General features: G+C 54.1%; 1 protein-coding gene across 1 annotated transcript; it reads left to right on the top strand.

The window, feature by feature from the left end:
• Positions 1 to 2,091: 2,091 nt before the first annotated feature.
• On the top strand, positions 2,092 to 21,409 carry LEMD2 (LEM domain nuclear envelope protein 2). Its single transcript, XM_036023962.1, has 9 exons — positions 2,092 to 2,813; positions 4,426 to 4,466; positions 9,541 to 9,616; positions 12,651 to 12,727; positions 13,636 to 13,715; positions 15,315 to 15,460; positions 16,451 to 16,552; positions 16,629 to 16,731; positions 20,006 to 21,409. The coding sequence occupies exons 1-9, from the start codon at positions 2,138 to 2,140 to the stop codon at positions 20,154 to 20,156; spliced, it is 1,452 nt and encodes a 483-aa protein (XP_035879855.1). The 5' UTR covers positions 2,092 to 2,137; the 3' UTR covers positions 20,157 to 21,409.
• Positions 21,410 to 23,630: the final 2,221 nt, after the last annotated feature.

Here is a 23,630-nt window from a genome sequence, read left to right as displayed (position 1 = left end):
GAAGGAGGACCCAGAGGGGCTGATAATCCAGGGAGTTCAACAGGAAAAGGAAAGGCAGAGACCTGGGAGGAAGGACTGACTTGTGAGGTTTTCAGTGACTGCATTTTCCTACAAGATGGTGAGGTTTCTTCTCTCGGGGTCAGGAGGAAGCACTGGTAGGCTCGCATGCCCGCAGGGTGGCACGCCAGCACACCAAAGGCCTGCTGGACCCAGCGATCGAGGCCTGGAACTGCCGGGAGCCACCATGGAGGCAGAAGGGTGGACCATGGGGGGGGGGGGGGGGGGGCACTGCCGCACACTCGCTGGGTTCCTGGCCGGAGGGAAGACACAGGGTGGGGCGGGGCGTGCCAGTTGGCCCTGGGGCTGTGCAGCGGCAGCGTCTCCAATCACAAGGAAGCCTGACAAACCCACAAAGCCCACACTGGGCGCCACCGCTGGGGTGGCTCTGGTTCAGTCTGTATTTTTAATCGCTGAGACCCATTGTGATGATATAGACAGGACTCTGCAAAATGCTGTGACTGACTTTAAGCATCGGTTTCAAGCCCTCTTAGAAAACACAGGGCCAGTACTGATGCCGAAAGGCTCATTCTTTATATATTGAACGACACAGCTGCGAGCAGTTGCACAAATGTGACCAACTCATTTGTCATGCAAACAGCGCTTCAGAAAGAAATAAAATACTATTATGTGGTATACGTGTTAGGCAATCACTATATCAAATCATGGCATTCCGTGCAAACACAGACAGAGAAGAGGAAAACAGCACTTGGTGAAAGAAATCGCACCACATGGGAGCAGCTAAGTCAGGGGCATGGGGAGGCAAGGACGGAAGCCCAACCAAGCCAAGGCTGTAATTTTCCTAGCAACCGCGGTCAGCTTTGAATACCACTGTGGCAGAGCAAGTGGCAGGAATGCAAACCACAGGCAGAGGGACCTTGCCCACAGGTAGGACCAGGACGGGGACAGGAGGGGGAACGGTAGGGGTGAGCGATGGGACTATAGGGGAAGGGGTAGAAATGAAATGGAACCCAAGAGGCCTGCCATGAATGTGTGGGAAAGGCAGCTGACGAGGGATGTGGAAGGAATACAAAGAGGGGGAAGGAAGACAAGCAATAGTAGCTCTATTTCCACTTGCCGCCGCCACTCGCCAGGCTTCCCTCGGGCTTTCTCACTAAGAGTAGTCAGGTAATCAAACAGCACCTTGCAGGAGGTGTGCACAGCAATGCTGCTACAGATATGGGTTAAGTATAAACACTAAGGAGCACGTACCAGGCACTGTCCTAAGCACCTTACAGAAATAACATCTCATCCTCCCGAAAGCCAACAGGCTTACTAACCAATGGGCTAGCAGTGCTAACTGGAGGTGACCGCACATCTAAGAGCGGTGTGGCGATTCCAGACCCCGAACCCAAATCCACCCCCCATCCATCTCTCTGTGTGAGAATCCCACCAATCCAGCACAGCATTCTCGGGAAGCCTGAACTGCCCACTGCAGCCCAAGGATATTTGCGTTCCCTCTGCCCCCGCCAGGGTGCGATGCGGCTCCCCCTCCAGCCCACACTCGCCGCAGGCCTGTTCCTCTGATTCAAGAAAACAGGACTGCGGCCACAACCTGAGGTCGGACAGGTCTCGGAGTATGCGGGAGGATCCTTCTCTACGACCCAAACAAGACCTTTCCCTGAGTGAGCAAGGGATCGATATGGGCCCTCAAGCAGAGAGAGGTGAAGGATTCTGTCTCTCAACTTAGGCAATGGCTAGCCTTTCACCCTTAAACAATTCATCCATTAAATCAACATGACTTCAATTGAGAGCCTACCACGTGCCAGGGACTAAGCAAGGGTCTGAGGATTCAGACATAAACACCACTTGGTTTTACACGTAAGGAGAAGCAACTGCAGGTGAGGAAGGAAAAGAGAAAAGGAATTAAAACAAATCCCTAGGACCTCCCCAAGATGGCGGCCGTAAAGGCTGAGTATGACCTCCTCATCATGGCTGGCCCATCGGGTCAGGCTCTGACCCTCTCAACATGGCTACCTGACTGACCTTCCTATCATGGCGCAGGGCTCCGCCCGCTCCGCCGCGGCCGCCGACAGGAGCAGTTCCGGGTGCGGTGCGCGCCGGGGGCGGTGTCCTGGCCATGGCCGGCCTGTCAGACCCGGAGCTGCGGCGGGAGCTGCAGGCCCTGGGCTTCCAGCCAGGACCCATCACCGATACCACCCGGGACATCTACCGCAAAAAGCTGCGCTGCCTGAAGGAGGAGGCCCGGACGCGGAACGAGGAGCGGTTGCGGGAGGAGGCCCGCCTGCGCGCCCGGCCTGCCGCGGCCTCCCATCGGGCAGAGCCCTGGCCCTCCCCGCCAGCCTCCAGCTCTGCCTGCGTTACCGCTGGGGCCTACGGCGATCTCGGCGCCTCCGCGGCTTCTTGGTCTAAGAGCCGCAACCTCGCCTACCCCGCCCGCCCTGTGCCATTCAGGCGCCACGCCTCAGTACGGGGCAGCTCCGAGGAGGACGAAGACTCCCGGCCCCTCCACCGGGCCGCGCCGGGTCTCGGGACCCGTCGTTGGTGGGCCGCGTCCCAGACCCCGGTGCGACTGCCCTCTGCCCTCCTCGGCCCCGATGCGCGTCCAGGCTTGCGGGCGACGCGAGCGGGCCCAGCGGGCGCCGCGCAGGCCCAGCCCGAGGTGGGGCGGTGGTTGGAGCGCTGCCTGTCCCGGCTGTTACTCTGGGCCAGCCTGGGGCTGCTGTTCGTCTTCCTGGGCATCCTCTGGGTGAAGATGGGCAAGCCTTCGGCGCCGCAGGAGGCGGAGGACCACAGTACGTCCAGGGCCAGCGCAGGGGTGGGCCTGGGCACGCGTGTGTCTACCAGCACGCCCACCTGTCCTTTCTACACCAGGCTGCACAGTCCCGCGCTTGGTCAGGTGCTTCTTGTCTTCCTACCTCCAGACGCTGACTTTCTTTCCTCCGGCTGTGGGAGAGAAGGCCCGGTGGGGATTCCTGCATCTGCAATAATTGCTGTCTTCACTTTCTCCTGTTCTCATTTTCTGCCCTAGCCCTCCCTACTAATCTACCCCACAACCACGTGCTGGAAGCAATCACTTGTAGTTAACTTTTACCCCAGACTGTGGTTTTCCTTCTCTAGAAAAAGCTGCACCCCACCTCTAACAGACATGTCCATCCCCATTCCCTTTTAGTTATTTTTTCCCTTTTGATCTCTTGCTCAATCACACATTAGTGCTCATTTGAAGGCATCCAGGTTTCACTGCCCACGGATGGGATCTGGTTGGGGTCCCAGCTTTGCAGAGCCAAAAAGGCCACGTGCTCACTTCTTTGGACCATAGGACCCTCTTGTCAAAGGGAGATGATACTAGCCCTGCCTGTGAGACAAATGTGGAAGAATCTTTTAAAGGCTCTAAAACTGATATAAAGGGAGGCATTTATCATTGCTTGCAGCGTCCTCATGGAGTGTGTCTAGAGAGGGTCCTGTGATTAAAGGACACCCCCAGCCATGCTTCAGCCCACACTTAGTGACATGGTTAGACATGCCAATAAGAGGTCTGCCCACAACAGTGTGTTCCCTGAATAGTTAAATTTCCTGAATTCGCCTCTGTGGTCATCCTGAGCTCTAGTGTAACAGGAAACAATATTGAGACCATGGCTTTATAAATTTACGTATAAAGTGACACTCTAGTTCACCACAAAAGAATATTCTTTGCAAAGCAAGAATGTGATTAATCCTGTTCCCAGACTTGAGCCAAGGCTACATCTTCCCATGCCTAGCAGCTACAGCCACAATGCAGGGAAAAGCTGGAATACGTCCTAGCTGTTGCGGCGGATGGATGTTTGGGTGTATGGACAAGTCTGTGGGCATGGGGATCCCAGGCTCGTGCACGCACTCAAATAGTCTTGACTATGAGAGCAGCTTACCCACCCGCTACAGACAAGCAGACCTGGGAATGTCAGGGTGCTGTCATGTTCATGGCGGAGAGGCTCTAAGGCAGCAGCTCTTGGAGATATTCTGGGATTTACTTGGAGTTCCCCTCCCTGTTCAACGTGTCATTGTTTATGATTTATAAAACTCATGTATGTTGTTCGAGGCTAACTCCATGAGTTAGGCAGGGGAGGCTTCATTGACCCTGTTTTACAGATGAGGAACAGTGGTCCAGAGTGGTCGAGCTGCCAGAGCCTGTGGCTCATCATTTTCCTCTGGGATTAGGACCCAGCTGTCCTAACTCCTAATCCAGGGCTGGGAAACCCTTCCATTTTATTGTCTGTATTTTACAAGTGCCTCATTCAGATGACAGCTTTCTAATGTTCCGCTTTATGTTGATAATGTTTTACTTCTCCTGAATTTTGAGAGTAGTCCCTATTTGTACTCTTTCCTTAACCCACCTTTTAATTTCCTCTGTGTTTCTTTTCTTGGTCTCAGTGAAATTATTGCCAGTGGACTGTGAGAAAAAAACAGATGAGGTGAGTTTGAGTTTCTTTAGTTTTTATTCCTTGTGAGTATGTTTGCCTCCATCAGGAGGTGAACTTCCCCAGGAAAAGATTATATAATAGGATCCTTTCAGGAGTGCTTCGTGTAACACAGCAGAACTGCGGCTGTTCTGTGTTTGTGTCCGACCGCTGTGGCCGTGAAGGTGCTGGAAACAGAGAGTTGAGCTCCCCAGACCCAACCCTGGGCTTGTTACCGGTCTGTCAGTCAATCGTAGTGCTGGGGACCTTGATCTTTCTAAGTCCGTCTAGACCTAGGGGCTGGGGGGTAGGCGCAGTAACTTGTGGTGGAAGGGCCTCTGTGCTCCCTGGCTTTGGGAGGAGGGGCTGGCAGTGTTAGAGCAACAAGAGGCCAGGTTCTCAATTCCACATTCTCTTCTCCGACAGTACTTTTGTGGCTCTGAAAATGCTGTTCTGATGTGAAACATGGTGGGGGAGGGGAGTATTTTTAAAACACTTCTGAAGTGGACTTAGCTGTCTTAGTCTATAGATTTGTTTTATGAAGCTTTAACATTCCCTATAAATAATATTCAGGGACAGTGCCCCATCCACTTACAGAAGGAGTGTTAGTGAGGAGCTGGATGCTGGTGCAGGTGGTGGTGTGGGAAGGTGCGAGGCTGTCAATTTTCAGGTCACAAATCCTATCAGGAGGAGCCTTGCACTGCCGGAGGCGGGACTCAGTAGTCCTGTTGTTACATGTGCCATGCAGGGCCCCTCGGGCCCTCAGTTCACGTCCTCGCAGCTCAGGGCCTGGGAAGGAAGCCATACCTGGTCGTCTCCATGCCCCACCTGGACTCTCTCACCCTTGTTTGGGGGGAGGCGTCCTGGTTCAGCACCCATTTTTATTTCTCTTTGGCTTCTGCTATGCCAAATTTGGGGGTGTTTTATTACATTCATTTACTGTACTCACCCACCAAATACCTTTGCTTTCCGATTGTTTTGTAGAAACGTATGCATAATAAGTTTCATCTTTCGTTCATCATAAAAGCACAGCTGATGGTTAGAGAACATAGCCCAGAAACATAGGTGGCAGCTACAGGGGAAGCTAGATCTTGAGGACTGAAGACCAGAAAGGGAAAAAAAATAACTTTCTGTAAGACTTCTCTGGTGATAACCAGTTTTGTTTGTCTTTTAATTAGAAAACAGCTCCCTGGTTTCTGTGTCTTGGTTTTCGCACCTATAAGTGCATCAGGCCCCCCCTGAGGCAGACGTGTCGGGTGAGCCCAGACGGCACAGTCAGGCCCTGGCAAAAGGTGTGCTCGGTGGTATTCCTATTGCCGGAGCAGGGAGAGCCAGGGTCTGGGCCGCCGTCACGGGCTCCGTTGAGCCGAGATTTTGTGAGGTGCCCACGGCCTTCATGGAGGGAGGACCCGGGAGACGGCAGGTTGGGAGGCACTTCTGGGCTTTGCTGAGGCTCTTGCCAAAAGTCTGTGATTTCTCATGTGCTCTGGCTCCCCCAGGACCCAGCGGGGCGCTTCGTTTCTTTCCCTTCCTGGCCCACTCAGCACTTTGTGTTTTCGTGCTGCCTTTCTGCTGCTGGAAAGGAAAGCACAGGGCCGGGCGGGGGCAGGAGTGCTGTCTGAGTCGGCCGCCTGGCTGTCTGGGATCTCTGTGCTCTTTCCTGCGGGTGGCTTCGTCCCCGCTTTGCCTGGGTGTTGGGGTTGGAACGGTGTTCATCACCACTGCCTTTTTTCTGCTCGTGACCGTAATAGCTGTTTAGTGCAGGAAATCTGAAAACTGTGACAAAGAACAATCGCCCATGATTCTGCCACCTAGAGATAATTACTGTTAATGTTTTGGGGGTACTTCCTTCCCGTCTGCCTGTCTGTATGTTTATAGAATTGGGTTCTCGATATATATTGAGTTATATTTAACAGTTATTATCAGCATTTTTCATACCTTGAACATTCTTTAAAATAGTTTGGGTACCTGACTCTACTAGAAGACACATGAGTTGTTTCTAAACATTTATGGTCATGGGTATAAATCTTGGTTACATCACTTTGCACCTTGTAAAGGTTTTCAGGTCCTTAGGCAACATCGGGGGACAAACCTTGTCCTCAGAGAGTGTTGGAAACCAGGTTCCTTCTGTAGTTGCAGCGCCAGGCCCAGAACCCGGCCTTCCAGCTCCAGTCCCGGTCTTTGCCCACTGACACTCCGGGGGAGGCCTGAAATGTGGGTGGTGGGCGTGGGGTTGACTGACGTGGCTCCACCACTCGTGAGCTGTAGGGTGTTGGTGGCTTACCAGGTGTCTGAGCCTCAGTCCCCCATCTGAGAAACTGGGGTACAGTGAGGGTTGTGGTGACGATTCAGTGCGCACTCATGTACACACCACTCAGCACAGCACCTGGCACTTCGTCCACGCTCAAGGAAGAGCATCCTTTTTTTAATGTTGTAAATCCAGTGAGTCTGGCGAGATGGCCTCGGTTCTGTTACAGGTGCTGGAGGACTAGGTGTGCATAGATTCCTTTTCCTGTTTTTTCACAGATGACTTTTCTCCCCCTACAATTTCAAGATTTGTAGAAATTGTACTTTTTTAGACAAATCCAGTGTAAAATTAAACATTTGCAGCAGATACTTCTCAAGGCAGACAGTCCATGGGCAGATTGTAGACACTCGAGTCTTCAAAAAGGGAGGAGTGGCCCGGGTGGAGGCGGTGGGGGGGGGGGCGGGGGGGACACGGTATGGAGAAAGACCAGCAGCCCCTGCGGTGCCTGTGCCTTCCCAGGTGCCCGTGCTTTCCCAGGACGGCTTCACTTCTCCCAGCCACCTGGCCCGTGCTCCACAGCCCCACCTAATGGCCCTTATTCCTGTGGGAACCATGGGGCAGGGGCCAGGGAGCCTCCAGGATGGCAGACCTTTAGTTACTGCATCTGCTTAGTTACTGTATCTGCTTTCACTCTGCTTCTGCTTTTACAAAGTTCCTTTTCAGTCAGTTAACCCAGTATTTATTGACCCTGCCATTGGGCCCCCCATTTTGCAGAATTGGGTTTTTAATTTTATTTTATTGATTATGCTATTATAGTTGTCCCATTTTCCCCCCTTCACTCCCTTCCACCCTGCTCACCTCTTCCCCCCACATTCCCCACTTTAGTTCATGTCCATGTGTCATACTTACAAGTTCTTTGGCTTCTACTTTTCCTGTACTATTCTTACCCTCCCCTGTCTATTTTCTACCTACCATCTAGGCTACTTATTCTCTGTACCTTTCCCCCTCTCTCCTCCTCCCACTCCCCTGTTGCTAACCCTCCATGTGATCTCCATTTCTGTGGTTCTGTTCCTGTTCTAGTTGTTTGCTTAGTTTGTTTTTGTTTTTGTTTTAGGTGTGGTTGTTAATAATTGTGAGTTTGCTGTCATTTTACTGTTCATATTTTTTATCTTCTTTTTCTTAGATAAATCCCTTTAACACTTCATTTAGTAAGGGCTTGGTGATGATAAAGTCCTTTAACTTGACCTTATCTGAGAAGCACTTTATCTGCCCTTCCATTCTAAATGAAAGCTTTGCTGGATAGAGTCATCTTGGATGTAGGTCCTTGCCTTTCATGACTTGGAATGCTTCTTTCCAGCCTCTTCTTGCCTATAATGTCTCTTTTGAAAAATCAGCTGACAGTCTGATGGGAACTCCTTTGTAGGTAACTGTCTCCTTTTCTCTTGCTGCTTCTAGGATTCTCTCCTTCATTTTTACCTTGGCTAATGTAATTATGATGTGCCTTGGTGTGTTCCTCCTTGGGTCCAACTTCTTTGGGACTCTCTGAGCTTCCTGGACTTCCTGGAAGTCTATTTCCTTTGCCAGATTGGGGAAGTTCTCCTTTATTATTTGTTCAAATAACTTTTCCACTTGTTCTTCCTTTTCTCCTTCTGTTGCCCCTATGATTCGGATGTTGGGATGTTTAAAGTTGTCCTGGAGGTTCCTAAGCCTCTCTCCTCATTTTTTTGGATTCTTGTTTCTTCATTCTGTTCTGGTTGGATGTTTCTTTCTTCCTTCTGGTCCACTCCATTGATTTGAGTCCCAGTTTCCTTCCCATCACTATTAGTTCCCTGTACATTTTCTTTTATTTCACTTTTCATAGCCTTCACTTTTTCCTCTATTTTGTGACCATACTCAACCATTTCTGTGAGCATCCTAATTACCAGTGTTTTGAACTCTGCATCTGATAGATTGTCTATCTCTTTATCACTTAGTTGTATTTTTTTCTGGAGCTTTCATCTGTTCTTTCATTTGGGCTATTTTTTTTTGTCTTGATTAGCCTGTTACATAGTGAGGGGCGGAGCCTTAGGTGTTCACCAGGGTGGGGTAACCCATGTGGGTGTGTTGTGACGCTGTGTGTGGGGCAGGGGTCCAAGAGGGAACAATGGCACTTGCTCCGCTCTCTGCCAGCTTTCAGTCACTTCCCACAAGCAAGTTGGGCCCTTCCAGTGCTGACTCTTGGGTGGGTGGGTTTGTGTACATTCTGGAACCCTGTGGGTCTCCAACAAACTCTCTTGTGGGCCTGGGAGTTTCTCCTGGCACCTCAATCCCCACAGGTGTTTTCAATTGGTATTTCGAGGCTTTTTTTTCCCTGCGCTGGAGGCCTGGGTTGTGAGGTCTATCTTGCTCCCCAGTTGTTCCTCCCAGTTTATCTGCGCATGAATGTGGGACCACCAGCTCCACCAGCTGCCACCGCGCCCGCCCCCATCCTCCAGCCACCGTCTTGCAATGAGCCCTCACCACACACCCATCTCCACCCCTCCTACTGGTCTGGATGAATGTTTCTTCTTTAACTCCTTGGTTATCAGACTTCAAGACAGTTTGATTTTCTGCCAGTTCTGGTTGTTTTTGTTTTTAAATTGTTGTTGTCCTTCTTTTGGTTGTGTGAGGAGGCACAGTGTGTCTACCTATGCCTCCATCTTGGCCAGAAGTCCCACTGCAGAATTAGTTTTGATTTTTTAAAACCATAAGGTATTCCTTGCCGCTTAGTACTTGACAGTGTAGCTGACAAGACAAAGCCAGAGAGACAGACTCCCGCCTTACCCACCATCTTTGCTGACTGCTTATCCTGTGCCCTCTCAGTTCTGTCAGGCCAAGCAAAAGGCGGCCTTGCTGGAGCTGCTGCATGAACTCTACAACTTCCTGGCCACCCAAGCCGGTGAGTAGGTCTCGAGGCCCCAGATCCTCGTGAGCGGATCGTGGGCAGCTGAAGCATTCTGTGGTTGTCTCCCCAGAAGACACACTCATACACCGAGTTTCCACTTCCCCATTCCCCACTCAGACATTTGCTTAAGCCTTTCATTTGGGCAAAACACATTTGGTTCTCACATCCCGTTGAAGGGTCCCAGGGGTCCTGGAACATGCACAGGCCTCTCAGCAGTGGTGTGCCCTTCTCTGGGGCAGCCCCACTGCTGGGGGTCTGTGTTACACTGGAGGGGCCAGGTCCCAGGTCTCAGAGTCTGGGTCGTCCCACCTGGAGGACCTGCTGCACCGATGGTTGGCTGGGACGGGTGGAGAGGCCGGGGTGTGACAGGGCCCTGCGTGGTAGACGAGCACATTCAGGCCTGGGCAGCCTGCCAAGGCCCTGGCGTCACATCTGGTCCCGACCACGCCAGCTGGCTGCAGGACCCTGGACAAGTCCCTGATAGTCTCAGGGCGTCTATCTCTCTGTCACTGAGTGATCTTGGGTCTGTCTTTCCCTTATAAAATGAAAGTCAAGTGTTGTCCTCTAGCAGAAGGCATTCTCAGCACCCCAGGAAAGACCCCCTGAAAACTCCTTCCAGAAGACTCCCCAGCTATTATATTTGGTAAACCAGGTCCTTGAGGCCAGAGGATCCACCTGCATTATTGTATCTTCCTCACACCTGGTATCTAAGAAGACTCTCTAAATCCCTTGCTGATGACACAGGTGAATTCCCAGGGCGGTGCCCGTATTAAATATACTGGGCACGAGAACCAGACAGAGCTGTGCAGCCTTATGGGATGTTGGGGAGGCGCCTCTTCCCTACAGACCAACACTTGCCTAAGGCCGTTGCTGGGAAGTCAAGGCTGGGTGGACTTCTACTGGGCCTTCAGTCCTCAGGGCCAAGCGTGTGGGCCTCAGCTCTGCCACCTCTTCCCTCCTGGCTGGTGGGAGACTGGAGGTAGTCAGGGGGGCATCTGTGAGGTCCTCAGAGGAGCGATAGGAGTTAGGGCTCACAGCATCACGGGCGTTGTGGGCATTTCCCTACGGCCCAGGTGCTCGGGATGTGAGTTCTGGCCGAAGAGGGTGCTCAGAACGTTTGTGACTTGATTGTGGTCCAAGCACCAGCTGCATCTGCGCCACCTGGAGCTTTTTGGAAGTGCAGAATCTCAGGTCCCATCCCAAACTACTGAATCAAAGTCTGCGTTTTAATAAGACCCCAGGGGGTAAAGTTGAGAAGGTCTGCTCTTAGACTGTGACTCCTAGTAGTCGTTTCTCCTGCATCCACACCCTCCAGGTGTGGTTCTTACTTATGCCATTCTAGGGCCTGGTTCCACTGTCCTGTGACAGGCGTGACAGGGGCAGCCCTGAGGACGTGCATCTTACTAAAACAGGCTGCCAGGGAGTGTGGGCTCTCTGCTAAGCAATCCTCCCTCCCCCACCTCCTGTTAGAGGTCAGCTATCAGCAGGGTGCAGTGCTGACCTTTGTAGGGTACACGATGGCCCAGCCCAGGGTCCTGCTGCAGGCCACCTACCTCCCTGACCACTGGGAGATATAAGAGGCCATTGGATGAGAACTGAGAGGCCAGAAATTTCCAGAGGCACAATGTCTTTTAGCTAGAATAATTAGGGAAGTGTCACGGGGGAGGCCCTGAAGTCCAGGTAGGGTTGGTTTTGTATATGTGGGGGGAAAGGTGAGGTCAGAGAGGCAGGAAATTACAAGGTCAGGGATGGAAACAGTTGGCTTCATGGGGGAAGGAGAAACAGGGAGTGGAGTTTGAAAGGGCCAGTTGGGGCTCACGAATGCCAGGCCACTGAGACTTAGTCCTGCAGCATGAGGACCAGAGATGTGACGAGAGCGAGGTGCTAGGAAGGCCGCATTTAAATGGAGCAGTGGCATTTAAGCAGAATTAATTTAAAGCTTTAAACTGTGAATGAGAAAGAGTAGAGGAAGAAACTAGTCAGGAGGCCATGGCCATGGCCATGGTCCAGGCAGGCCATCTGGGTGGGGGCAGGAAGATGGGAGAAGCCAGCTTGGTCTTGGGACCCAGAAAGTCAAGATCAACTTTGAAGTAGGAACAATGGGCTTCAGTTCATTCTCAAGATTTTGAATGTTGTCTTCAGCCACTCCTCCCCAGCACAGACCCACACAGAGTGGCCATCCGAAGCCCCCAGACTGCCAGGCAAAGGGCAGTCAGACCACATGTGAGGGTTAAGGGTCTTTACCTGCCCGGTCCTACATTGTCCCTGCTCAAGGGGTCTATTGTTGAAGTGGCTCGTGGTGGGCAAACCGCAGTGGGCAGTCCAAAGCGAAGGGCTGTGGCGGACCCTCAAGTTCCTAGCAATCTGGCCAAACAAGGGGCCCCCACAGGCTGGGGGCTTTTTAGAGGAGGGGGCCTTTGGGCTGGACCTGAAAGAATGTCAGGACTAGGGAGAGACTCCCAGCTCTACCCTGGGTGGGAGCTGGCTCCCCAGGGTACTTAGAAGGGAGCTTTGGAGCACTGCTGAGGCCCCGCTGTCCCACGCACTGACTCCCCCTTCCTCCATGGGGCATTTCGAACATCCATCCAGGCCCCCTCAAAACAATGGGCCTGGCATTCAGCATCACCTGCCCAATCCATGTGTCAGAACCCTGCAGTGCCTGTGGCCTCCCTGCCTTTCTTGTCCCAGGCTGTGTTTATTTATAGCGCCATTCCAGTACCTTCCAGAGCTATCTGTCTGATCCTTTCAGGGATCAATTGCAAACAGACCTTGGTATTGGGCAGCTTTTTAGTCATTTAATGCAAATCACTGCACTGCTTTGCAGGTCAGGTTTTAATGATCTAGAATCGACCCAGGCTAAATGGCTTTTGATCCTGCTGCAGAGGAAGATGCCCAGGGATGCCGGAGCCCCAGGCCACATGCTCCTCTCAGAGCTAATGGCTTGATTCTTGCTGCATTTCTTAGTCTGTTTCAGAGTGATTTTTTTCACCTCTTTTTTGCGTTTGAATGTGTGTTTTTCCCCTCCTAGGTAATTTTGAGTGTGGAAATCCAGAGAACCTAAAAAGTAAATGCATCCCCGTCACAGAAGCGCAGGAGTACATAGCGGTGAGTAGGCTGGGTGCTCACGCTCCTGGGAGGTCTTGGCACTTCGGTGCTGGTTTCCAGACTTTGTGTTTGTTTCTTCTCTCCTTTTCGCTCTGTGTTTGGTTTTGGAGGTTTTTGCTCTTTCACTTTTGTAAATTTAGTTAAGTGCTAGGCAGCCTTAAGTTAAGGCAGCAGTGGGGGACGACTGGGGCCGAGTTGAGCTGTGAGCTGGAGTAAACCTGCCACACCCTGCTGTGTGCACACGTGCGCCGCTCACCACTGACCAGCGGGGGGCCACAGCAGGCTGCCCTTCTAAAATGGTCCTGTCACTTGCTCCTTCTTCAATTTGCCTTTCTTCCCTTCTCAGCAGCTTTAATATACACCTGTTGCCTGCCCATTCATCCTCTCCCCTTATAAGTACTGTGTGGTTTGTTCGATTTTCCGCATGGCCTCAGGATGGTAGAATTATGGGTGTGTGGAGCTGGCAGGAACCTTGGTCACCTAGTCCAATTTTCATTCCACAGATGAAGAAACTGAGGCCCACAGAGGGGCAGGGACTTGCACAAGGCCAAACAGCGGGGACTGGTGGCCAGGCCCCTCAACCCCCACACTTTTTTTCATTTTACCCAAGGTGGGCTGCTACCTCACTGGCCTTCAGTCCTTGAGAAAACTCTACCCTTTTGGCTGCCGCAGACCCGCGTTGTTTCCCTGCATGTGCTTCCTCGTTGCCGCCTCCAGTTACAGCCTCTTCCTTGGCTCTCATCGGCCCCCGATTTCCTTCCTGCCAGGTGGCTGCGCATTGAGCAGAGCATGGCTTTGGGGTGTGCAGAGGACACAGGAGAGGGCTTCCTGAACCCGGCAGCAGAATAATGTTGTTCTAGCTGCTCCGCCCAGACCCAGAACTAATCTTCTCCTGCCTACTTCCACAGAATGTGACTGGCAGCTCCTCCGCCAAGTTCAAAGCTGCCCTGACCTGGATACTGAGCAGTAACAAGGACGTGGGCATCTGGTGAGTGTAACGGGGCATCCTGAGGGGTGCTTGAGGCTGCCATCCTCACCCATCGGCTGAGTCCCTGGCTCCAAAAGAGGCCTGGGGTCCGAGGGCAGAGGGCGGGTCTCCCAGCTGTGTGGCTGTGGGCTGGGCCCGGAGCTGGCGGTGGGAGGAAGAAGACTTGGGAAGCAGGGCAAGGAGCAGTTTCAAGATGAGACACAAAATGCAGGTGTCAAGATGGCAGCCCAGTGCTCCAGCTAAACCCACGCCATGTGACTCAGTCTGTGCCGTCTCAGTGCACCTGCTCCGCGTGGTTTTCTGGAGTAGGCATTCTTCTGCACGTCCTTTCCTCGGGCTAGTTTCCATGTGTAGATGAAATGATTATGCGTGTTGGTTTCACTCTATGGGAATTGCAAAAGGAAATACTGGATTTTATTCTGACTGGGCAGTTTCACCTCGTTTCTCTGTGGTGAGCACCGTTAGCAGTGACAGTGAGCCTTTTTGCCTCCCTGGAAGGCCCCATGGGGTGGGGGGGGGGGGCACTGGCTGGTGCTGGAAGCTGAAAGTTCCTTGCTGGGGGAGCATTTGCCCCATCACCCTGCTGCCCGGTGTCCGGGCTCGTTAGGGGCTCTGCTGAGGCTACAGCTCCAGATACTAAAACAGTCTCTGGGATTTTGTTCTTTTCCTCTCTAACACACCCAGATTACTGATTCCATCAGCCGTGCTTCCGGCAAAGCCTAGGGCAGCTCATCCTAAAACTCGAGAACTGGATGCATGGTACAATTAAAATTCATTGGCTAAAAAAAAAATAATAAAGCTTCCCTGAGTGGCTGAACAATTTTCCTGTGTTAAAAAAGGCGGAGGACTGTACGCAGCTGCTAACACGGGAGAACAGTGACACTCGCCTTTTTGTACTGGCAGGGTGGCCTGGAGGGCGGCTGAGCCGGCTCGCGGCCAGGGTGAAAAGTGGGCTGTGAGAAACTGGGACACTCGAGGTACCAGCCGGTCCAGTGTGCCGTGCGGAGCAGGCGCTTGTCACCTAGCCGGAAGGTGTGGGTGTCAGCTTCCCGTGGGTCCTAACGCCTCCTCGCCGAGGGCCAGGCGGAGGTGCTGTGCTGGGGCCTGGCCTCAGAGAGAGGCTCTCGCGCCCTGTGCCTTGCCGTACCTCCCGCACCTCCCGATCTCTTCCCTCAAACAGCTTATGTGCCTCCTCGTGACTGAGGAGAAGCACTCTCTCCCAGACTCTGTCCTTTAGTTCTTACCACGTAGTGCAAAGCCAGCGGTTCGGTAAACATTTCCATTTCTCTATGCTGGGAGGTGGGAATCCAATTTATAGTTTAATCTTTCACATGCTGTGAGGGGCTGTCAAAGACCCAACAAGGGGGACATCACTTTAGCAGTAGGGGTCCAAGCATGCTGCTTCTTTAAAGCTTTATTCTTTCTAAGTAGCCAGCGTGGGAAATTTCTGGGAAGAGCGCAACCAGGATACCAAGTCTATTTTATAAGCAAGGAGAGGCCTTGAAGCCCCTCCTTCCTTCTCCTCCTACTGAAAATGCGGCTTAGACTGCAGCTCTTCAGAGCTTTCAGATGTGTTTACAACCCCATGTCCTGTTCCAGTTTGAAAGGAGAAGACCCATCTGAATCAGTGACAACCGTGGACAAGGTGGTCTGCTTGGAATCAGCCCGCCCCCGCATGGGTGTGGGCTGCCGCCTGAGCCGCGCCCTGCTCACCGCAGTCACCCACGTGCTCATCTTCTTCTGGTGTAAGTCCATGCACACAGTGCCTCCCAGGAGCCCAGCTCGTGACACTCCTGGGCATGTGTGATGGGTTACGGAAACCTGGCCCTCGGGTGCTTGTTTCTGATTCATGAGCCTGAGGTCTGTCTAATAAAACAGAGGGCATGAACAAGCCAGCTTCAGCCCTGGGTTGTCTTAACCATAGAGATCGGTGCCAGGGACATGAGGTTAACTAGAAAATGTCCTTGACTCAGGGAAGTGGACTGTGTCCCTGAGAGGGAGCTGGGCCTGGGCTGCAGGTGGGTGTCATCCCTTCCAGGACCCCAAAATGCAGACCACTGCGAGGGGGAGATGTGGCAGGAGCTTGGTCTAATTTTACTTCCTGAACCATGTAAACGTCCCCTGGGAAGCTACAGACACCTGATAAAAGCAGGAAGAACCCAGGGTGCTGAGCTGAAAAGCAGAGTTCAGGCCTTGTCTCCCAACAGCAGGGCTGCCTTTGAGCGGAGACCTTGGGGAGTCTCTGAGGGGAAAAGGTCGAGTTACAGAACCCACTGACTCTGCTAAGATAGCTGAGGTACAAATCACAGGCGTCTGGGTGAGCACACAGCTCCCTCTCCCATACCATCAGGCACAGACATCATTATCGGCGGCAGCGTCTCAGAACACAAAGGGCCCGGCGTGTACACATGCATGAGACCCCGGGTGCCGGTTCACAAGGGAGATGAAAGCCCCAGAATGGGCTTGGGAGGAGCTGAGCTCTGGACGGCTGCACATGCCTCTGTGGCAGCAACTGGCAGGGAAGGAGATGATCACTTAATAGCCTGTCCTCCCTTTGCATTTCTGCGTCCTTTGCTTCCTGCCTGTCAGCCCTGGGCCCGACACATAGTAGGACTCAGAACACATTTGCAGCTCACCCATAGCCTCCAGCACAGTGACTGCCCATAGTGAGACCCAATGTGCATCTGAACATCCGGAAGTGATGTGAGCCTTTATAGCACTTTGTTCCTACACAGGCTTGGCCTTTCTGTGGGGACTCCTGATCTTCCTGAAATACCGGTGGCGCAAGCTTGAAGAGGAGGAGCAGGCCATGTATGAGATGGTGAAGAAGATCATAGGTGTGTAGCCCCTGGGAAAGGGCTGCTGGCTGCCAACAGAAGGTCCTTGCTCTAAACTGTGCCCTCTGTCCCGCAGATGTAGTCCAGGACCACTACGTGGACTGGGAGCAGGACATGGAGCGCTACCCATACGTGGGCATTCTGCACGTGCGTGACACACTCATCCCTCCACAGAGCCGGTGAGTGCTAGGCCGAACGCCTGCCAGGCCTCCAGTGCTGGGCTGTCTGTGGTAGGAGGCACAGACGGGTATGGGGCTGGTCCCGCTCCAGCCCTGCCAGTGTCGATGCTGGTTGGGGTGCTTTGGGCAGCAGGTACCCAAACCACCCTCTTCCCCGAGGGGCTTGGGCAGGGAAGGACCTGGTGGGTTTCCATGAGTGGCGTGCGGAATCATGTGGGCTCTGGGCACAGTCAGTCAGCTCTCGGGTTCCATTTCTCCAGTTCCCGTGGTCCTGCCCTCCGTGGGTGTTGTCGGCCGGCCGAGTTCCTCACGGTCACGACCACTGCCTGAGGCTTTGCTGGTCCAAATTGGTTAGTTATCCTTAAATCCATCGCTGGCAAGGAGGAGGAGACTTCCTCAAAATTTTTTTTAAGAATTTTTTCTATGGTTTGTTTTATTCTCATTTGCGGGAGGAAGGAAAGGGAGAAAAACATCTCTGTGAGAGAAACACCGGTTGGCTGTCTCCTGCACATGCCTCATCCAGGGAGTGAGCCCACAACCCAGGCATGTGACCTGGCCAGGAACCTAACCAGCAACCTTTTGATTACAGATGACACTCCAACCCACTGAGCCACACCGGCCAGCTACTTTTCAAACATTTTAAACTATGATCCACAGTCAGCAATGCCCACTACCTGAAACACGATGGTCCACCTCCCACATACATGCATGTACATGCCGTCAGAAATGAGTAGAACCAGCCTCCAGGGTGCTGCATGGGAAGGGATGGCAGGTGCACCATGCCGGGCTCCAGGGCCACCTTCCACATGGGCTGCAGGTGCTGGATGGGCTGCTGAAAAAACCAGGGGTGGGTAGAGTTGGGGGACCAAGTCCCAGGAGGCAGCCCACAGAGTCCCCCACAGTGCCACTTGCTTATTGTCCATCCACCACAGGTTTCGCTGTGGCCCCGGGCTGGCAGGGCGCCGCCGTCTCCCATCTGGGGGATGCTCAGACTTGCACTGGCCGAGTGCTCGCTGTGAGCAAGCCCTGCCCTATGCCCTCTGCTGTGCGTGCGCCCTCACTTGGCTCTCGCCATGGCCTTGGGGGGCAAGAACAGAGAGAACCCCACTTTATAGATGGTGAAATGAGGCACAGAAAGGTTAAGAAACTTGGTCAGAGGCTCACAGCTGGTGGTGTTTCTGTGCTCCCCTGGCTGGGCTTTTTGGTCCCAACCCAAGAGGAACTGGGAGAGGAGTAGAACATTAAAGGGCCCTCTTAAAAAAAAAAAAAAGATTTTACTTACTTATTCTTAGAGAAAGAGAGGGAGAGAAGCATCAGTGTGTGGTTGCCTCTCATGTACCCTGCACCATGGACCTGGCCTGCAACCCAGTCACGTGCCCTGACTGGGAATCGAACTGGTGACCCTTTGGCTCACAGGCCAGCACTCAACCTACTGAGCTACACCAGCAAGGCTAAAGGGCCCCTTTTAAATGTGAAGATGTTTAATAACTGTTACGACCACCTCACCCCCTGGGAAGGTGTGTACAGGAAGCTTAGAACAGGCTGCCCCCAGCATGAGGCAGCCACTGGGGCAGGTCTCAGGGCGGCAGCTGGTGCGCCCAGACTGGTGCACCCTGACTGCTGCGAGGAGCCAGCACAGGACCAAGGGTGACAACCTCTCTGGACTACTTTCCTCACTCACAGAACAGATAACACCACTCCCTTGCAGAGGCCTTTGGTGAAGAGAGGCTGGCATTCCCTCATTCACTCAGCAGCGTTTATTGGCGCCTGTTGCCTGCCGCATTGCCCCACGTCCTGGGGAGATGGCGGGGAGTGGGCAAAGCCTGCCGGAGCATTGGTTCTGAGGAGGGAGGCACAGGGAAAGCAGCCTGAGAATGTGCACTGTTAGTGACATGTCCTCAGGAGAGGCGCAGGGGGTCAGGAGGCAGGCAGCCTCCTAGCTCCCTAGGTCGTCGCCTAGCCCTTGAGCACTCAGCAGGGCAGCCCTTATTGCTTGGACTTTAATTTTATGCAACACACATTCACTTAAATTGCAGTGGGAAGTGGCATTGCCCCTTGTCACAGCACAGAGACACAGGCAGCCACCCTGCAGGGTGAGAGTGACCAGGAGGCTCAGGCCCTGCTACTCTCAGCGTCTCCGTTCCTCTCCAAGCCGCCCAGTCAGTTCGGCAAAGCCCAGGTCTCACAGGTGTGTGAGCTGCTGCCAGCCCTGCACGGCACACTCGGATGTGCCCCGTGGGGAAAGGTCCGCTCCTGAAAGCCGGGGACGTGGGAAGAGTGCGGTGAGGAAGCAGGGAGCTGAGGCGAGAAGCTGCTGGGCTGCCTGTTCATAACCTGTTAATGAGCAGCCTGGGAAAGACCACCCCCACACAGCACAGACTGCTGCCCCCTGTCAGGGCCCAGTATGACAGGCTGAGTCCCCAGGCGTGTAGCCTTGGCCTGACCAGCCAAACAGCTGTGGGGTTTGGTCGGTGGCAGGACCCACCCCCAGGGAAGCAAACCTCGACACCCCCTCTGCCTCCTGACTCACGGGTTACCTCAGGAGCTCCCCACCCTTTGTGCTCCCCCAGGCTGAGCCTTCCTGTTCTCACTCACATGCACTCACTCCCCACGCAAGTGTTGGTGGGGAATCGGCAGCAGGGCTGGCGAAAGGCACCGTAAACAGTAGATACCCAAGCACCCTACCTGCCTGCCCTGGTGTCTTCCCATCTGGTCCAGAGCAAGGAGAGGAAACGGGGCTCTCCCAGGGGATGCGGAGCCTCTGGCTACTGGCCTTGGCTGGCCAGCCGGCCAGGAAGCTCTACCTGGTGGCCCAGGTTCCAAGAGTGGCTCTAGCTTCCTGACCTTCCCAGCTGGATGCTTAGCTCCTCCCCATCGCCTGAAGTGCTAAGGAGTTTGTGGACTTAGCAGCCCAGCAGCCACCCTTTAATTAGCCCACATGAGGCATTAAGATGCAGATGGAACTGGTTGTGGGCCGCCTGGCCAGGCTGCTGCAGTATCAGGCCTGGTGAGCACAGCGCCTTCCCACTCTGACACCCGGGGCCGCTCCAGACACCCCTGGCCCCGTTCAGCTCCTTGTAACAGGATGCTTTTGGAGAAGGAAAAGTTGTGGAATCATTTGTCCAGGACCCCCAAAATTTCCCTCTGCAGGAGTCCTATTGGTACCTGATGGCTGCTCCTTCCATAGATAAATTCTGCACGGGAGTCTGGAGCTTTGTCCCCTTTATACAAAGGGTATCACTCACAGACCAGCTGGCCCTCCCTTTCTCTGCAGGAGGCGCATGAAGAGGGTCTGGGACCGGGCTGTGGAGTTCCTGGCCTCCAACGAATCCCGGATCCAGACAGAGTCCCACCGCGTAGCAGGAGAAGACATGCTGGTGTGGAGATGGACTAAGCCCTCTTCCTTCTCTGACTCTGAGCGATAAACTTCAACTGCGGCCCGTTCCCAGTCAGCCTGTCCCGGCCAGCCCCCTCAGGGGCTCAAGAAGGCCAGCAGACGTGCTGGTGCTGAATTCACACTTGCCTTGACTTTCACCTCCTCCTGACCTTGTTCCAAAGGTCTCTGTAAGACTCTTCAGAGATTAGCTTAGCAGGACAGTGCGAGCTTTCTTGGAGGCTGGAGGAGAGAGGCCAGGGGCAGGTGGGTAGCTTGTCCTCTGCTTCAGCCCCATCTTCTCTGTGCCGTTCTGCTGGCGGAAAAGTGGAGAAGGGTTTGTTTTTCTCGAAAAGATAAAAGCAGCAGCTGTGAGATCCTGCGGAGCGAGTGTGAGGTTGGGTGCGGACACTGGGCAGGGAGGCGGGTCGGGGCGGTGAGCTGGAGCAGCAGGGGTCAGGGAGCAGCTTATCCATGTGCCTTTGGGGGTTGTTACCTGGGAGCTCCAGGGTGAAGGGAGAAAGCCATCCTCCAGCTGGATGGGGCCTCTTATCCTGAAGGGGGAAGGTGCTAGAAGTTAGAACAAGTGCTACAGGAGAATTATCTAGAAACGGATGACCCTGGCACGCAGGCCATCAGGTCAGGAGGTGTGAGCTGCTGGGTGGCTTCCTGGGAGGAACCTGGGGTAGTCACAGGGCCTGACAGCAGAGGGAATGTTGGGGCTGCACCAGCCACCATCTCCGTGGCCACCCGAGGAAGCCTCCCAGGGTGCCCCCCCCCGTCAGTGGTGCTTCTCACTGAAGACGAGGTTTTTAGACCAAACCTTCTGCCAGGGCACTGCATCATGCCCACAGTGCCGATTCTGGGACTTTAGGAGCCTCGCACTTCCAGTGTGGGAAGAGCACCTTTGTTTACAGCAACCACAGCCAGCCAGGGGCTGGTTAACCAGAACCTTCAGCACACTGATTTTCTGTGCTTGCAGGAGGTGCGGTGGCCACACTACTGCCCCCTGCTGGCCACAAGAGAGCCGGGCTGTGCCACCTCAGACCCTCCCAGCCACCAGCTCAGCAGCCTCTGGTCAGGGGTGGTCTCCGGAAACTGGCCAGTGCAGGGCCTTATTAAGTGCAGGAGCCTCTCCAACTGAATCTCGTGCCCAGATGTTCACATCCGCAGCACATCCACAGCGGGCCGGTGAGGAGGGAAGCAGGGAGCTGCAACAGCTGCTTCTGAAAGGCATTAACCACCCCTCTCTGGCCTTGCTGGCATTTTTTCTTTTCTTAATAAAGCCCAGTCTTCCTCGTTTGAGCAGTGCTCTCGTTTTCTCTGAGGCCTGGGTGACTGGCGGGGCGGAATCTGAGCGCTGGCGCTGAGGCAAAGGAACCGTCTCGTAATCAGACTTCATCCAGAATTAGGAACGCAACAGGCTTCACTATCCGGGTCGATAAACAATTTATGAAAAGTGGGTGTGCTGCTCGTCCGTGGTTCTCTCCCTGTGCCCCAAAGCAGTGTAAGAGGAAGGGCGATGTGCCGGACGGGCTGAGCAGGATCCCTGGGCCTTCCTGCCTCTGGGCTCAGGGGTCCCTCGGCAAATCGCAGAACTTGGAAGGACCTGTTTTCATGTAACAGACCCCTGCAGGGCAAACTGACCAGTTGCCTGTTTGGTCCCAATGGGTGACAACGAGTGGGGTCGAGAGAGCTTCCCTTGGGCCCCATTTCCACCTCCCTTCAAGGCCCCAGGTGCTCAGACCAGCCCCAGGAGACAAGCAGTGTGAGGCTGGGCGGGGCTCCTTGGCAGCTAATGCAGGAGGCAGGAGGTTGATGCTGGCAGCAGAGGTGTCTCCTCGGGCGGCCTACTGCCGGGGGAACGGCAGTGCAGCCTGGGGACCACACCTGCAGGGCAGAGGTTTGCCTGGTGCACTTGGGGGGCTGGCTGCACCCTCTGGCACCAGCCCTACCCTGGGCACAGCAGGTGTGGGGTGAGAGCTGCAGGCGTCAGGGGGTGGCACCCTGACCTGGAGGGCCCTGCCCTCTCAGGAAGCAGGGGAAAGGGCAGCCTCTGAGTTTCCCAGCCACACCCACCCCACCTGTGGGTGGTGACTGGCCTGATCTTTGTCCCGTCCTCCCATCAGCTGGAAAGTCCACGGGTAGATCGATAATCAAGGAACCCAGAAACAACACAGAAGAAAATGAGCCCGTCTTCCCCTTTTCTGTTTTTCAGTGAAAGATTTTTCCTTGCACTGTGTTTTGTCTTGAGCTGCGGAGGGAGCTGATTCAGGGCTCTATTTCTGTGAGTTGTTAGGAGAGCAGGAATGAGATCAAAATAAACGAAATAACAAAAGCCACCGCCCCACCCCGCGCCACCAGCCGGGCCCTTCATGGTCCACAGAGCGCTGGGCACAAAGGCCTCAGGTGTATCCTCAAAGGGCTCAGGCTCAGACCCAGCTCTGCAGCCATCTCAGCTTTGAAGGGCCATGGACAGTGCAGGGAGCTGGGTCTGCCCACGCAGGGTCCTAGGGCATCTGGGTGGGAGCTTTGTTGAGAGATTTCTGTTCCTCCATCTGGTACCTCCCAAGCGCTTGCTGGGCCAAACACCTGCATTTCCTTGGTGACAAACAGCGTCTAGGCTCCATGGGCACCAATATAGAAACTTGGAGGTGAGGGGAAAAGGTGGTACCCACAAACCTCGGCCCTGGTGTCCACCCAGGAGCTCCAGGCCACCTTCCAAGTCTCAGCTCAGGAAAGTGGTAAACACAGCCATTTGTCACTGACTTACAGGAACCGCAGTAGCAGCTGTTCCCCTTAATAAATATGCCATTGACTTTGAGCCTCAAAAAATCCCTTTGTTGAGGCAGGGGTGTGGACTCAAGTTGGTTATCCTGTCAGCCTCCCCCAGAGGGGAGGGGCAGGCACTGGGCGCTGTGAGGTGACCCAGGTTTCCCAAAGCAGCCCTCCCTGGGCAGCCAGGCCAGCTCTCCACTGGGTCCCCAGAGAAAGTTCTAGAGACAAGGAGACAATCTGGCCAAAGGGTCCCACAGTACACCAGGGAAAAGAGGGGTTGGGTGGGGACATCGCCACTGGGTGCTGCCTTTTCCGGGGAGGGGGGTGCTGTACTGGGCAGCGTGGGGTTGGGAGCCTGCCCTTCACTGCCCGGGACCTTGAGCAGGTTGCTGCACCACCTCCAGCAGGGGAAGTTATTAAGAAAGAAATGAAAATATTAGCCAACATGTGATAGCATTATGACACATTCATAGTAAGCTGTAGCCCACTGAACCCTCACAACTACCCCATGCAGTGGGTGTGTTGTTATCCCATTTAGGGGGGAAACTGAGGCACAGGAGGGCAGGTAGGTGGTAAAGCCAGGGTTGAACCCAGACAGCCAAGCTCCAGAGTCTGTGTTCTTGTCCCTGCTCTTTCCCTCCTCCAGAGAACAGAAGAGGGAGCCATGCTCAGAGCCTGCTGAGGCTTTGATCCAGAGGAAGAGGCTCTGGGAGTCTCCTCTCACCTGCCCTGCTGGTCTTCCCCAGCC

The sequence above is a fragment of the Phyllostomus discolor genome, chromosome 4 (genome assembly GCF_004126475.2).
Source record: "Phyllostomus discolor isolate MPI-MPIP mPhyDis1 chromosome 4, mPhyDis1.pri.v3, whole genome shotgun sequence".
NCBI lineage: Eukaryota > Metazoa > Chordata > Mammalia > Chiroptera > Phyllostomidae > Phyllostomus > Phyllostomus discolor.
This window is presented reverse-complemented; position numbering and strand designations above follow the sequence as displayed.

What these genes read in the sequence shown, in the direction of transcription:
- LEMD2 (XM_036023962.1), top strand. Translation starts at nt 2,138, where the DNA reads ATGGCCGGCCTGTCAGACCCGGAGCTGCGGCGGGAGCTGCAGGCCCTG. An exon ending in CTTCCTGGCCACCCAAGCCG is followed by an intron (nt 9,617 to 12,650) that starts GTGAGTAGGTCT and finishes TTCCCCTCCTAG; the next exon opens with GTAATTTTGAGTGTGGAAAT. An exon ending in AAGCGCAGGAGTACATAGCG is followed by an intron (nt 12,728 to 13,635) that starts GTGAGTAGGCTG and finishes CTACTTCCACAG; the next exon opens with AATGTGACTGGCAGCTCCTC.